General features: G+C 39.6%; 2 protein-coding genes across 2 annotated transcripts; one reads left to right on the top strand and one right to left on the bottom strand.

Annotated features, from left to right (window-relative positions):
* Positions 1–294: 294 nt before the first annotated feature.
* mks1 (MKS transition zone complex subunit 1) lies at positions 295–5,328 on the bottom strand. The gene is made up of 18 exons (XM_089017076.1): positions 5,041–5,328; positions 4,808–4,929; positions 4,675–4,727; positions 4,435–4,602; positions 4,066–4,163; positions 3,846–3,974; positions 2,900–3,004; positions 2,685–2,793; positions 2,519–2,575; positions 1,897–1,939; positions 1,767–1,829; positions 1,620–1,690; positions 1,475–1,544; positions 1,287–1,394; positions 990–1,123; positions 837–919; positions 665–756; positions 295–560 (listed from the first exon to the last, which is right to left on the bottom strand). Exons 1-18 carry the CDS (start codon positions 5,115–5,117, stop codon positions 469–471), a joined length of 1,674 nt encoding a protein of 557 aa, XP_088873202.1. The 5' UTR covers positions 5,118–5,328; the 3' UTR covers positions 295–468.
* Positions 5,329–5,645: 317 nt separating this feature from the next.
* On the top strand, positions 5,646–14,659 carry zw10 (zw10 kinetochore protein). Its single transcript, XM_089016264.1, has 16 exons — positions 5,646–5,840; positions 6,286–6,420; positions 6,488–6,589; positions 6,732–6,809; positions 6,995–7,154; positions 7,370–7,522; positions 8,667–8,864; positions 9,203–9,339; positions 9,419–9,601; positions 9,685–9,911; positions 10,040–10,111; positions 11,583–11,752; positions 12,467–12,597; positions 12,676–12,807; positions 12,902–13,104; positions 13,188–14,659. The coding sequence occupies exons 1-16, from the start codon at positions 5,736–5,738 to the stop codon at positions 13,306–13,308; spliced, it is 2,307 nt and encodes a 768-aa protein (XP_088872390.1). The 5' UTR covers positions 5,646–5,735; the 3' UTR covers positions 13,309–14,659.
* Positions 14,660–14,749: the final 90 nt, after the last annotated feature.

The raw sequence follows: 14,749 nt of genomic DNA, 5'->3' as shown, positions 1-14,749 counted from the left end.
TTCTGTAAGATTCTCCAATAATCAGTGTTCTCTGCCGGAATGACATAACATTAGTTTTTTCGCGACAATGGGCGAATGCAGCCGAATTTCGAAATCTATCTTATAAATATTGGATTTTTTCTTCATTCTAATGACATAACATTCGGAATTAAAAAAAATGTAAAATACAGTACATCTATAAACCCAAACATAGTTTTCTGAAAGTTTCCTAATTTATCACTCAATTATGAGTGATGTCTCTTCAATCTCAGAGTGATTGAAATGAAATTCAAACCAAAGTTTCGTGATTTTTTTTAATCATTATTTGTCTTATTTGACACATACAAAAGCATATATATTTAAAAATCCAACACTAAATCAAATACAGTACTATAAATGGGAAATGCTGTACAGTTATATAGATAACTTTCTTTTCCATCACAGCCTATCCACATTTAAAATGGCAAATAATATTCACTCTTCTGTAGCTCATATTTGGATTTGAGAGACGGAGGCGATGAAGTCTATGGGAAGACTTTCTCGAACTTCTTGCATTTTTCTTCTGGCTCGTTGAAATGCCTCTGGTGGAATCACAATACGGCACATCATCAAAATGTTGCATATTATAATATTAGACTGTGATAATACACTTTTCCAGTTCCATTGATAAGAGTCCTCTGCTTACCCATGGTGCTTAAGAGAGTATCATGATGATTAAATCCTTGGGACTGGTTAAAAGCATTCTGCCTCCTTTTTCTTGTGAAATCCACAAAAGCCCTAACGGAAATTTCCAACCACCATACCAAAATGATTCAGAAAAGAAGTTTCTTTTAGAACTCTGTCAAATAAGCACTTACCTAGACTGCTGGATACAGTGAAGATTAAATGTTACGCTTCCTGAGCTTTCGGTGCAAAACCCAAAGCGACTTAATCTCTCTCCCTATAGTCATAAAAGAAAACAAAATATTGTTGCAGTAACTTGATGACTGAGTCAACATTTTCAAGATTACCTTAAAATGTCCTGGTATCCGCACATAGCTGAGATCCTCCAGTTCCGGGGAACCTCCGATGAAAAAGCGCCTCAAGGCCGAGACCGTGCCAGTCTGAACGGGTCTCCATGTGTGACACGTCAGGGTGTGTTTACCTGTGGAGCGCAGGTTTTTAGATTAGCACCAATATTGCGGCTTGGAATTGAAGCGGATTTATGACTAATCCAATCCATTTGCAATATAATAGAACTTTACTTATCTCCCTACCTACCAATAAATTGATAAAAGTTTCAATTTTACATCCCAATATGTATTTACCAGGTGTGGATGGAAAGAGTAGGTATCCATAGCCTTCGGTTCGATATCGTCGCCACGAGTCCTGTGAGAGAACTTTGAAATACAACACTGGCCACTGGGGACCTGAATCTGCAGGGACAGGAAATGGTGGTGAGTTTTTTCATTGTGAAACACTACGCATGCAACCCAAAACGCATCCCGACACTCACCCTCGCTCCCTTTCTCACTCATGAAGAATACCTCAAAGGTGAAAGGGTAGCAGAAATATGCCACATTGTCCTGTTGGCAAAGTTTAAGAAAATATCAGCGTGTCTACTGTGTTGAAATGTGTCTAATTGCTTGTTAAGTACAGACCTTGCCTAACGATTTGGTCCTGGAGGTGTGTGTGACTCCAGATTGGGATTGCATTGGCAAACTGGACCAGTCTAGTTCACAAAACATAAACATTACATTTTCAGGCCATGTGACAAGACCTTAGCGTAAAAAGCGATAGCAACTTACTATTTGGAAGCTCCATTATGAAATGAACGTATAAATTGTCATATTCAAAGCCTTTGGCAGAAACTACAGAGACAAGATGGAGGAAGTTTAGAAACTCCCAATAGTTACAAATTAGCTTAGACTTCCTTACCAATCTCCCCGTGCATTAAGTAACGCAGAACACCAGGAGGAGGCTACAAAAAAATTTTGTAAATGTCAAAATAATTCATGGCTACGCAAGGCTAAAAAAAACATATTTTAAACAGTGATTTAAACACTAAATCTGCCCCATAGACATATACAAAATCACATGTAAAAAATATACAACCCACTAATGCTAATTTCTGTTCAGTGGTCAACAATTCTTTTAGTTGTGATGGTGACAACAAAACAAACATACAATATACAGCTAGCTAGCTGGCTATGTGGCTGGCTATCTATTAGCTAGCTAGCTAGCTATTGGCTATCTATTAGCTAGCTAGCTAGCTAGCTATTGGCTATCTATTAGCTAGCTAGATAGCTATTGGCTATCTATTAGCTAGCTAGCTAGCTACCTATTTGCTAGCTATTAGCTAACTAGCTAGCTTTCTATCGATTTGAGTTATTCCGGGTTGAGTGAACGATGGCGGGTGTGGCTGCCACTGTTCACCCCCAGAACAAAATGTATCATGTGACTGTAAAGTGACCTTGAGTGTTTTGAAAGGCACAAACGAATGAAATGTATTCTTATTTATTAGTATTATTACTTACATACGGTATTTCAAATGACATACCATTTCAAAGTCCTGCCCGACGAGGCTATTTGGAAACTCCCTGTGCCTCACATAGAGCTACATATCCAAACACAGAAAATTGAATGTGTTAATGAAACAAATTCTATACAATTATTTTAACTGTAAATCATTTCATGGCATAATATGGAAGAAAATGTCTACCCACATCTTTGTATAAGTGCTGCTCTCTTTCTTTTTCCTCGGATTTCATAGTTGCCGATACGTTTTCGATGGTGAGTTGCCAAATCTCTTTGTTGGTCCCAATGGTTGCTATCCTGCAAAAGCCAGAACAATGTTAAAGCGCTATTTAAATCAATATGTATTGTATTGTTAACATTGTCATTTCTCATAAGACACTTTTTATGTCCTCAGTGAACTTGCCTATAAGGTTCTTTGCCCTTGTTGAAGTCAGGTTTCACTATGATGGTCCCGTTGCCGTCTGTTTTGACAGTGAACAGCAAAGATTCGTTCTCTTTCTGACCCAACCTGAAAGAAAAAAATATATGATGAGAGGAACCTTTTTCGCCGGTTTCAGAGTCATCCCAGTATTGCAGTGACCGACCAACCCTGAGACAAAGACAACATTTAGCTATCTATTTGCTATTTATGAGCTAGCTGGCTGGTTACCTAGCTAGCTATATATTTGCTATCTATTTGCTATTTATAAGCTATCTAGCTAGCTATCTAGATGGCTAGCTATTAGTTATCTAATGGCTGGCTAGTCATCTGGTTGGCTACCTGGCTAGGTATCTAGATAGCTGACTATTAGTTATCTATTGGCTAGCTGTCTGGCTAGTTATTTGGCTGGCTACCTGGCGAACTAACTATTTGCTATCTATGAGCTAGCTGGCTGGCTACCTAGCAATATATATGCTGTCTATTTGCTATTTATAAGCTATCTGGCTAGCTAGCTATTAGCTATCTGTTAGCTAGCTTTCTATCTATTTGAGTTACTTCCGGGTTGAGTGAATGCTGGCGCATGTGGCTGCCGCTGCTCACCCACAGAAAAACTGATCCTGTGATTGTAAAGTGACCTTGAGAGTTTTGAAAGGCGCTTAGAAATCAAATGTATTATTATTATTATTATTAATATATATCACTAGGGACATACAGTACAATACAATACATATTGATTTATATAGAGTTTTAACAACAGCCGAAGCTGTAACAAAGCACCTAACATGGACAACTATCATATACAGGAAATAAAGCAGTTCAACCAAAGCTACATTTAGGTCTAGATGTATGTGATGTAAGACGGTTGTGATTCAATTAAAAAAAAAGAAAACATGGTAAATTTGAAATCCATCTTGATGTGTACTTTTACCTTCCAGGAGGCCCGAGGTCTCCCATGATATGCATTGTCTGCATGACGTTGTTCACCTCATGGGTGTTCCTCTTGAACTCATCGCTAGGTTCCCAGTTGATGATCTGGGATTTGGGGAAACTGGAGTCCCTGTGAGAAAAACAAACAAACAAACAAACATATATCCCGACAGACAGATACTGTCGAAGTGGAGGGATGAAAGGGGGAGCTTCACACTCACATGGTTCGCCTGTCCTGCCTTCGATGTCGCACGGTGGCCATCCTTTCAGCCAGGAAGGTGGGCTTGGTCTTGGCTGTGTTGAGTAAATCACTGCCTTGCTGTTTTCAATGTTTCAAACAAAGAAAAATGGGAGTTGTTTGACTACTGTAAGTGGCTCAGTATGATGCTGTAATCTTATTGGTTATCAGAGACTGTTGATGCTAACTGTCAAAATCACTTTTGCATTGTTTGTTAGCATTGAGGTAAGTGGACTTTTTAAGGCCAGTGTTTTTTTTTTACGTACACAAACATCCACGAACAGTTTGAAACCTGCTTTTTGGAACAATGTCAAATTATTTGGAAAACGTGTCAGAGTATTCGGCAACCCACCAGCTGCTGCAGTGAATGACAGTTTGTGTAGCGATCATAATCGGTGTAGGTAAAAATTCTGCGGTTTTGCCGGCCCTTGGTCTTGGTCAGGGCAGTGACCTCTTTGTGGTATTGCCGGTCCAAAGGGCTTTGACACGCTGTCTCGTTTTGGAAGAGCTCCATTTCATACTGTGGATAAACACGTTTGTCAGAAACCCCGATAATTTTGCCATTGTTTTCATTGTGAAGGGAAGTTCTGACCTGACTGAAAAGCTTCTCCTGCCAACCGATGACGATGTCCTCCTCATTATCACCTGGTGAAAAAAACAACATGTTGGGGTGTCATCTATTTAAAAAATTCTGTTGCCACCGTAGATGACACGAATTCTCTCACCAGGCTGAGCTTGTGAGGTGAGGGGTACCAGTTCAATGACTCCTCCATCCTGCCGGGACATAACTTGTTGCTGGAGTTGCTGGGAGAGAGACGCTGTGGTGGACACCCTCTTTAAGGACACTCTTTAATTGGAGATAAATACCATTTACTTTTTTTGTGCATGCTGCTGCTAATCCGGATAAAATGAGCCTCGATGGCAAAACGCACAATTCAACTTTTACACAAACACTGACCTTATCCGTAGGTTTTTGATAGCATCTAGAGACCGATAGACAGCCTCTCCAGTGTCACTGTTACACCAGTCTGACATGGCTGGTAAATATTAGCACAATGCTAACGGTATTTACTACTTCATTAACTGTTAATTTTCCTGAGTAATAACCGACACAACTGAGTTATTTCTTCTATAAGTCCTAAGTCCTCAAAATGGCTAAAATGTCCACCCAAAACGATAGAGAACGATTTAACAATTTATAAACAAAGGTAATACAAGCTAGAATGAGTAACTAGCAGTTTCCATAGTGACGAGTTGAGCGTCTTCTTCTCTTTGGGATAACCCGTTCTCGGACTCAATACTGCCATCTATTGGACGATATTATTTAGTTTTTTTTTATATTTCGTGCATGACGTTATTTCCGAATTAACACATTTTACTCTTCAATTTCAATGACAACAGTGTATTTTAGACATATATATATGGTTTGATAGACTGTAAATAACCATTTATGTGCCCATTTTGATTGTAATTTAAGGCGGAAGTTGTTCATGTTGCGATCAAATGAGAAACGACTAAGACAGGAAAAGGCGGGGCTTGTGCCTTTGCTCGTTGCGTGGCCAATCAAACGCCTGGCGCGCGTTGTGTTGTTCTGTCATCGTTTTAGTTACAATAATATCTCGGGGGAAAAATATCATAACTTTTTGCCCCGGAATGTCGTCGTTTGTCACCGAAGTCCTCGCCAGTTCTGGGAAACTGGAGAAAGAGGACCTGTCCAGTAAAATCAGCAAAATGTCGCGTAAAATAGAAGATACGAAGGTAAAGTGCCACGCTAGCCAAAAGCATTAGCTCAAATGATGCTAAGTTGCTGAAAGTTTTGGGGTAGTATTCACTGATAACCTTCGCGTTAAAATATGTGCTCCTCCTCTCGTCTCAACATAAATATTGCTACTTACTAATTATATATGTCTATATATATTCCTCAATGTGATGTGTTGAGAAGGTAATATGCTGGCAAATTCTCTGTATGCAACTCGAATTCTCTGTATGCAAGTCGAATTCGAACATGATGATGAATGCTAAATTGTCAATAATGCATTTATTTGTTTGCAAAAATATTTAAATATGTTGCATCGAAATTATGTGATTCGCATACAGCCAGCACATCTCTCTCATTCAAGATAAACAAGACTTTGATGTTGTGCATAAAATAATTTGTCTTCGTTTATCTCATTGTAACCCCCCCCCCCCCTTCATTTTACAGGAAGAAGTATGTGGCATGATGAACAAGCGATATAGTGACTTCCTGCCAAGTCTGCAAAAATCTGAGGACCTGATGATGCAGGTTGACGAGGTCTCCAAAGAGATGGATGACCTTAAAAGTCTTATTGAGACAGAGGTATACATGAAATTCGGTTAGAAGAATTATCATCGCGGTGTAACATTGTTGCTGTTTTTAAAAACAGGTTCAACTAAATATTGATTCGGCCGTGGCTGAGCATACAAATTTGAAGCAGCAGCTGGAGAGAAACACAGTCATCATCTCTATACTCGGACACCTCAAAGATGTAAGGAGGACACTGTCTAACAAAGCAAAATTTTGTAGAATACTCCCAAATATTCGTCATATAGAAATCTTAAAGTGGGTGCAAATATAAAAAAAAAATACATCCAGTTGTTCTTGACACTCTTAATGTTTCCACCTTTTAGTTTCACAGTGCAATGGAGAAATTCAACAAAGATCTTCAAGAAAAGAAGTACGTGGATGCCGCTAACCAGCTGAAAAGTGTACGTAAAATGACAAAACTAAATGTCTTAAGATGAATCCACTGAGATCCTTTACAAAATCCAAATCGCTTGTCAAGGTCATTCATTGTGATTGTAAAGTGTCCTTGTGAGCTTTGAAATATGCTTATAAATAAAATGTATTATTATTCCTATTATTTTATTTTATTTTTTATTGTTTTTCCCAGGCAAGGGTAAGCGTGGAATCTCTCAAAAGGTGGAAAACAATCCAGCTTCCAATTATTAGCACGCTCAGCTCGGAGTTGACAGTACAAAAGGAAAATCTGATGTATCATTTGGGAGATGAGTGGAAACGCCTCATCATTTGGAAATTACCTTCCTTAAAGGGTGAGAAAGAAACAACAGATTACAACAGTGTTTTAACCACTGATATAAACTATAAGGATATTTTTTGGGGCTCGGAAAGGATTAATTTCATTCTATTAATTTCAACACATTAACTTGATTTTCAGACTTTTGTGTTGAAAATGCTTTATGGAGTACTGCACGACTTTTTTTTCTCGACAAACAATACAGTATCTATTTTTAACTTGTACGAACAGATTCTGCAGGCGCAGACTCCTTCCTAAAGGTGGAATTATGCCTTTGCTCTTCACCCGAAAAGGACAGTGAACCGGAACCACCTGCCTTGCTGTGTAGCGTCCTACAAGCTTTGGCCATCCAGGGAGACCTTCAGCATAAAATCAAACTCTTCAGTGAGAAAACAAACAATCTCTTTATAATGTATACAGATGCTCCCCTACTCACGAACATTCAAGTTACGAACAATGGTACTAATGAACATTTTTGTAGTAACATGTAGTCTTGTCTCCAGTTGTACATGGACATATCTTTATAGAGCACATATTTTATTATTATTTTTTTCAGTACAAACCAATACAGGTTACTTATACATGCCTTAAACATACTTATATAAGCCTAAACATACTTATACAGTGAGACCTCAACTTACAAACACCTTATCTTACAAACTTTTCGTCTTACAAACGTCAAATTTATGAAAATTAAACCTTATAATAAGCACTATTTTCATAATACACACCCACCACGGCGGGCGGAGTGATCTTCGGCGGAAGTACACGACCGAACAGCACCAGAGGTTTAGTTACCAACAGTACATATGGAAGGTGACTCTCCTTCCATAAGTCATAAACGACCATCAAAAAGGTAAATAAAACTTTATTTTACAGCACAGTTTATTTCTTTAATTACGGTCCTCATGTAATGCGCCTCTCTTTCCAAACAGCAATTCCCTTTGACCGACCTCCAACGCCATTCCATCAAGCCATAAATGACCATCACAAATGTAAATAAAGTGACTTTATGATACAATGCAGTGTATTTCTTTCATTACAATACAATAGCACATTTATTATACATAGAATAAGGTATGTTGTGTGTAGTTTTTTAGGCTTATTTAGTTGAAAAGTATATTTTATGGAAACCCAGGAACGGATTATTCCCATTTTAATGGTTTCCTATGGGATTTTTTTTTTGAGATACACACTTTTCACCTTACACACTCTGTCTGGGAACCAATTAAGTTCGTAAGTTGAGGTCTCACTGTATAGCCCTTAAACATACTTATATAAGCCTTAAACATACCTATATAAGCCTTAGGCATACATTTCATACAAACTATAGCACTGAAGCAACTTATGAACAAAGTCAACTTATGAACAAATTCAACTTACGAACGGTCATCTGGAACGTATCTCGTTCGTAAGTTGGGGAGCGTCTGTACCTCAAAGGTTACCCACACATACATTTTCCTCCATTGGTGTTTCTAATTTGCATTTCAGTAGGAAAAAATGGCAATGCAGCTTTTCTGTGTTACAGGTCAGGTGCTGTTGAAATACATGTTGAAGCCAGTGGTGCTGCACCCGTTTTTGTCAGTATTGGTGTCCGAGCAGCCGGGAAAGGGAATCGTCCTGTCTTTCGAGCAAGTGAAGGGGTCTCATAAGGAGCGCGCTGCTCCGTCGCAGGTCTATAGCAAATTGCTGTTGGTCCTCAAGACGCTTCACTCAAACCTACTAAGTAAGTCACGTTCTATTATTTTGTGGAATATCAAACCTTGCAAAGATCTCCAGCCATAGGAATGCATCTGGGCCAAATTGTTGATATATTATAAAAATAGATGTTACTCAAATAGTGGTTATTCGTTTGCTATTTCTATTATTGAAATATCATGCTCCAATGAATGTATTTTGGTTTATTTCAATCACTTTTGTATACTTCAGCAATCTAGTTAAATCGGGCACCATCCATTTTTTAATTTGGCCCCCCTTTTTAGACATAACAGACCCCTTTTTAACTTTTCAAATGCATTCCCGCAGCCCCTTATGCCAGTTTTGTTGTTTTTTTTTTTTATTTAGATGTGAGAATTAATGATAAAAAGCTGTCCACCATTTTTGGAGAGCTGATCTGGGAGGAGCTTTCCCATTGTATCATCCACGAGTGCCTTCTCTACTCCATCCCTACCAACAGCAGCCAACTGGAAAATTACAACATCGTACGTCACGTCACTTTCCTTTTTTTTCGATCTTACTCATCTAGAAACTCATCATTCGACCTATATTTATTTCTGAAAGGTTATAATCGAGACGGGAGAGTTTGAGAAGGCTCTAAAGGAGATGGAGTTTCTGCAAAGTGAGTCTACAGACCTCCTGAAATATGCCAGAGATGTTAACTGTCACTTCGCCAGCAAGAAATGCAAAGACGTCATCGTGGCGGCTCGCAAACTCATGACGTCTGAAATGCACAACACCATCAAGGTACGACGTTTACAACACAATAATTTGTCATGCATGATTACGGTATGCCTTAAAATAGTGCATCTTATTTTTTTTCCATTAAGATCACGCCTGAGTCCAAGCTACGTCTCTCCAAGCTCCCTGTTCCCGAATCGTGTTCGCTGGTGAAGCAGGAAGCTCCGAGCGAGCAACAGGCCACCCTGGAGAACGCCAGTCAATTGTCAGCGCGGACCATGTGCCTCCCGGCGTGTCGCATTAGCGAATCGGTGCAGCTGCTAATGGAGCTAGCGCTCAACACGCTGGGCGAGGCTATCAGTAGTTCGGCACAATGGTGTGTTGTCACCGTCGTCATTGTTATTCCGTCAACAATTTTACTGTGTTTGCAGTTCAAAATGGTGCCATATAACGTACCTTTATGACAAGGTGTTCAAGTATCCATTTTGTTCCCCCCCTCCACAGTGCTTCCCAGCTTTTCTTCACCGTCCGAAATATCTTCCAACTCTTCTACGATGTTGTCCCGACGTATCACAAGTATGATTTATTTATTCCTTGGATATCTCAAATGTTGGTGTGCCAGAAATAAATCACTTTCTAGTTACCGTATTTTCCGGTGTATAAGGCGCACCGGAGTATAAGGCGCACCCCCAATGAATGGTGTATTTTCAAACTTATTCCATTTATAAGGCGCACCTTCATTTAATGAAAATGTTTTCCAAATACAGTAAAGTCTCGTTATATCGATATTCAAGGGAGTCCGAAAAAATATCGATATCGATATAACCGGGACTATCGATATATCCGATATCGATATAACGAGACTTTACTGTATAATGTATAAATATATAAAAGTTTTCCAAATATAAGGCACACCTGTGTATAAGGGGCAGAGTCATCTTTTGAAGAAAATGAAGGCTTTTGGGTGTGCCATATACACCGGAAAATACGGTATACCTTTACCTTTATTAGTCTCGCAGTTTAAAGGTAAACCGTATTTTCCGATGTATAAGGCGCACCCAAAATATGCAATATACAATATACAGTAAAGTCTCGTTATATCGATATTCTCGGGAGTCGGAAAAAATATCGATATAACCGGACTATCGATGTATCCGATCCTGCGGCATGTAAATTTTCTCCTTGCGTTCATAGAAATAGTATCGTAATAAGCAGTACTATCGATATAACCGATATCGATATAACGAGACTTTACTGTATATTATAATAATAATACATTTGATTTTAAGCACCTTTCAAAACTCTCAAGGTCACTTAACAGTCACTGTTGATGTTTTTCTGCGGGTGAGCAGCGGCAGCCACATGCGCCAGCGTTCACTCAACTTGGAAGTAACTCAAATAGATAGAAAGCTAGCTAGCTAATAGATAGCTAGCCAGACAGCTAGGTAGATAGCCAGACAGCTAATGGATAGTAGAAAATTATGTTTTACGGGGACCCGGGAACGGATTATTCTCATTTTTAATGGTTTCTTATGGGAAATTAATGTTTGGAATACACACTTTTTGTCTTACACACACTTTCTGGGAACCAATTAAGTTTGTGAGCTGATGTATCTATGATATGTTCTAAAACATATTTTATGTTTGTTGTTTGGAGTTTAGTACAATATGGATGATGTGCACATGCAGTCAATATCAAAAAGACGTGAAGAGATCTTTGCACCAGATTTAGCAGGACGATAATTTCCGTCTATACTCCATCAGTTGCATTTCCCTTGTTACAGTATCCACCCACACGTCTATATTTTTCTTTGTACTTTTCTTACACAGTCCACCCAAAATGTCATTTCATACATCACAGTCAGGACTTTAGAATCATCTTCCAATTTTGTGTTCCTAAAACTTTATTTATGAAATATCGAAAATACATATTCTATAAATGAAGAAAAATTGTCATAGACTTCATGTGATTTCAAGAAAAAATACTCTATCAAGATGTCCGTCTTTTTCCTCCATTGCACATCTCTGTTTTCATCATTCTCCCCAGAGAGAACCTTCTCAAGTTTCCTCACTTGGCCGCCATCCAGCACAACAACTGCATGTATCTTGCACACCATCTCCTCACCCTGGGCCACCATTTTAGACCACACCTGCCGCAGCCACTCAACCAGGGCGTGGTCACCTTTGTCGACATGGTACCAGCATTCAGGAAATTAGGTAAAGACGGCATTACATAATTTGAAGGAGACACCGAGGTCCACTGAACTCATTCACTGCCATTCCGGAATTTATTCGGGAATTGAAAATATGACGTAGAACGCTATTCCCGAATGAATTCAGGTTTTGTTTTTTCTTGCTTGGGTTCCGATAAAGCGCTGGCCAGACCTCTGGCAATGTGTTTTCCCTTCCACAGGGGAACAGCATTTCCCTGTTTTCAATGTTAGCGCTTTGTTCCAGCTTCAGCAGTTGTTAAAGCGCTGTATAAACCAATATGTATGTATTGCATTGTATTTTGGATAGCCGCCATCATTTCAAGATCATATAACTCCAGACCCATATAACTTAGGAATTACCTCTGATGAAAGAAAATAGTCTAAGGATTCTTACGCTGCATTGAATGGTTATGTAGTCCTAAAAGTCAATATTCTGTGGGTCCTGGAATTCGAGTGTCAATGACAAAAAACCTTGTACTGGAGTGGACACATTTTATATATTATATCGATCAAATGTCTGGCAGTGAATGAGTTAAAAGGTGTCTCGCTTTGACTGCCACTACTGCTTGTATTTTTTCTACATATCTTGCAACAAAGATAATGAGGGTTCTGTTGAAAAACCATGGTACCTAAAACACTACCTTGAGGTACCCCACTCAAAATTTGGCCACCTCTGCTCTAAATGCCACATTATTATTATTATTATTTTTTCATCCAGGCGCTCAGTGCTTTTTTACACAGCTGAACATCCAGAGGGCAGAGCTGTTGGAACGACTCTCCACCGCTCAAAATTTCTGCAACCTGGACGACCCCAGCAACTACACAGCAGCCAGCAAAGCCGTGAGGCAGGTGTGTGGGGGAAGGGGGGAATGGGGTTTTGACTTTTTAAAGTCTCTCCCGCTTATTAATCCATGGGGTTGATTGCAGGTGATCCATCAGTTAAAGCAACTGGGAACGGTTTGGCAGGATGTCTTACCGGTCAGCATTTACTGCAAAGCCATGGGGAACCTCCTGAACACGGCCATCATGGAAATCATTGCCAAGATCATGATGCTCGAGGTTCGTTGTTCCGTCCGTCCTTTTTCTAACATCTGGAATTTATTCGCAGTTGACAAGTTCAATTCATATTTTTTTTTTTCTTCTGCAACTCCAGGATATTTCTTCAGAGGACGGTGAGCACTTGCACACGCTCTGCCAGACGGTCATGGAGGAGGGCCCGCTGGTCTTCGTACCGCTGACCGACGAGCACAAAAACAAGAAGTATCAGGAGGAAGTACCACTTTATGTCAAAAAGTGGAGCACCTTCAAAGAGCTGGTCATCCTCCTGCGTGCCAACCTCCAGGAGATTGTTGACAGGTATCCATCCGATTGAACCTAGAAACATGAGAACACCCTGCCCTTTTGCGGATTACCACAATACGTAAAATGTCACTCCTCAGGTGGGCAGACAGTAAAGGTCCTCTGGCGCTGGAGTTCACAAGCACAGAGGTGAAGAGTTTAATCCGAGCCTTGTTCCAGAACACGGAGAGAAGAGCCCTGGCTATGACCAAAATCAAATAAAGGTTTGGAGGAGGAGACGACCACATTGAAAGACTGTCCAATTTTTACAAACTAAGCCGCAATATTGTGTACATCTGAATCCAAAGTCTGAAACGTGATCTTTGCGGGGGTGGGGGGGGGGTCCGAAGGTCCCATTTTGTGGCTCTAATTTCATATATTTAACTCATTCACTGCCAGACATGTGCAATGTGTCCACTGCAGTGCCAGGGTTTTTATCATTGTCGCTTCAATTCCAGGACTCAAAGAATATTGAGTTTTAGGACTACATAAACATTAAATACAGCGTTAGAAATCTTAGGCTCTCTTTTTTCATCAGAAAACAAGTTATTACCTAAATGGTATGGGTCTGGAGTTATACGGGCTTGAAATGAGGGCGGCTGTCCAAAATATAATGCAATACATATACAATATATTGATTTATATAGCGCTTTTTCCCCGCTTTTCCGCTTTTTCTGCAAATTTCTCCATTGTGGGACGAATAAAGGTTTTCTGATTCTGATTCTTTAACAGCAGCAGAAGCTGGAACAAAGCGCTAACATGGAAGAAAGGGGAATGCTGCCCCCTTGCGGAAAAAAAAAAAAAACATTGCCAGGGGCCATGGCCAGCACTCCATCGGCACCCAAGCATGAAAAAACTAAACCCAAACAAATTCGGCAATAGCGCTATACGTCATATTTTCAACTCCCGAATAAATTCATGAATGGCAGTGAATGTCTTACTTTTTCTGGAATATAAGGCGCACCTTCAACGAATGACATATTGAAAAACCTTTTGCATAGGGTGCACCGCATTATACGTTACGATGGGAATGTCCGGACACGCTCGCATGCGTTTTGCTTTACAACACCGGTGTCAAAGTCAAGGCCCGCGGGCCAAATCCGGCCCGTCGCATCATTTTTTTCGGCCCGCGAAAGCAAATCATACTTGTTAAATTCCATGATGATTGCTACAATCTGAGCCAAAATTTCATATTTTAGGATGTCAACCACAATAAAAGTAATTATTCTTGACTTCAGATTTGAAAACGAGTTATTCATTAATTTGCTGTGTGCTCTGTATGTAATATTTGAAGGGATTTAAACATTCTAATGGGTTCCCCAAATTCATAACGGCACTCGAGAGGAAACCATAACTACAATGTGGCCCGCGGTAAAAAATGACTTTGACACCCCTGCTTTACAATAACTTGTATGCGTTACAAACATTTGGATTTAAATCCAATGCATTTCACAGCGATGTTTAAAAAAAAAATGTGTCACTAAAATTGTATTTCACAATTTCGGGGCTCATGGTGTAAACTGGTTATCATTGTGTGGATTGTTTCGTACTCATGCACATTTAACGCAATTATTCCAGAAGAGATTACACAAAGACATGTGACTTCATGTTTAAAAAAAAAAAGTTAGATCACCAGTGTACTGTTTGTTGACTTACTCTGTGA

Source organism: Hippocampus bargibanti, linkage group LG16 (genome assembly GCF_051943395.1).
Source record: "Hippocampus bargibanti isolate YZ-2025 linkage group LG16, ASM5194339v1, whole genome shotgun sequence".
Lineage (NCBI taxonomy): Eukaryota > Metazoa > Chordata > Actinopteri > Syngnathiformes > Syngnathidae > Hippocampus > Hippocampus bargibanti.
This window is presented reverse-complemented; position numbering and strand designations above follow the sequence as displayed.

Excerpts from the sequence above, each read along its gene's own strand:
- mks1 (XM_089017076.1), bottom strand. The coding sequence starts at position 5,117 with ATGTCAGACTGGTGTAACAGTGACACTGGAGAGGCTGTCTATCGGTCT. Across the intron at positions 4,930-5,040 it reads ATCAAAAACCTACGGATAAG|AGTGTCCTTAAAGAGGGTGT; the intron begins GTCAGTGTTTGT and ends CTCCAATTAAAG. Across the intron at positions 1,940-2,518 it reads TCGGGCAGGACTTTGAAATG|CCTCCTCCTGGTGTTCTGCG; the intron begins GTATGTCATTTG and ends ATTTTTTTGTAG.
- zw10 (XM_089016264.1), top strand. The coding sequence starts at position 5,736 with ATGTCGTCGTTTGTCACCGAAGTCCTCGCCAGTTCTGGGAAACTGGAG. Across the intron at positions 5,841-6,285 it reads GTAAAATAGAAGATACGAAG|GAAGAAGTATGTGGCATGAT; the intron begins GTAAAGTGCCAC and ends TTCATTTTACAG. Across the intron at positions 9,912-10,039 it reads ATCAGTAGTTCGGCACAATG|TGCTTCCCAGCTTTTCTTCA; the intron begins GTGTGTTGTCAC and ends CCCCCTCCACAG.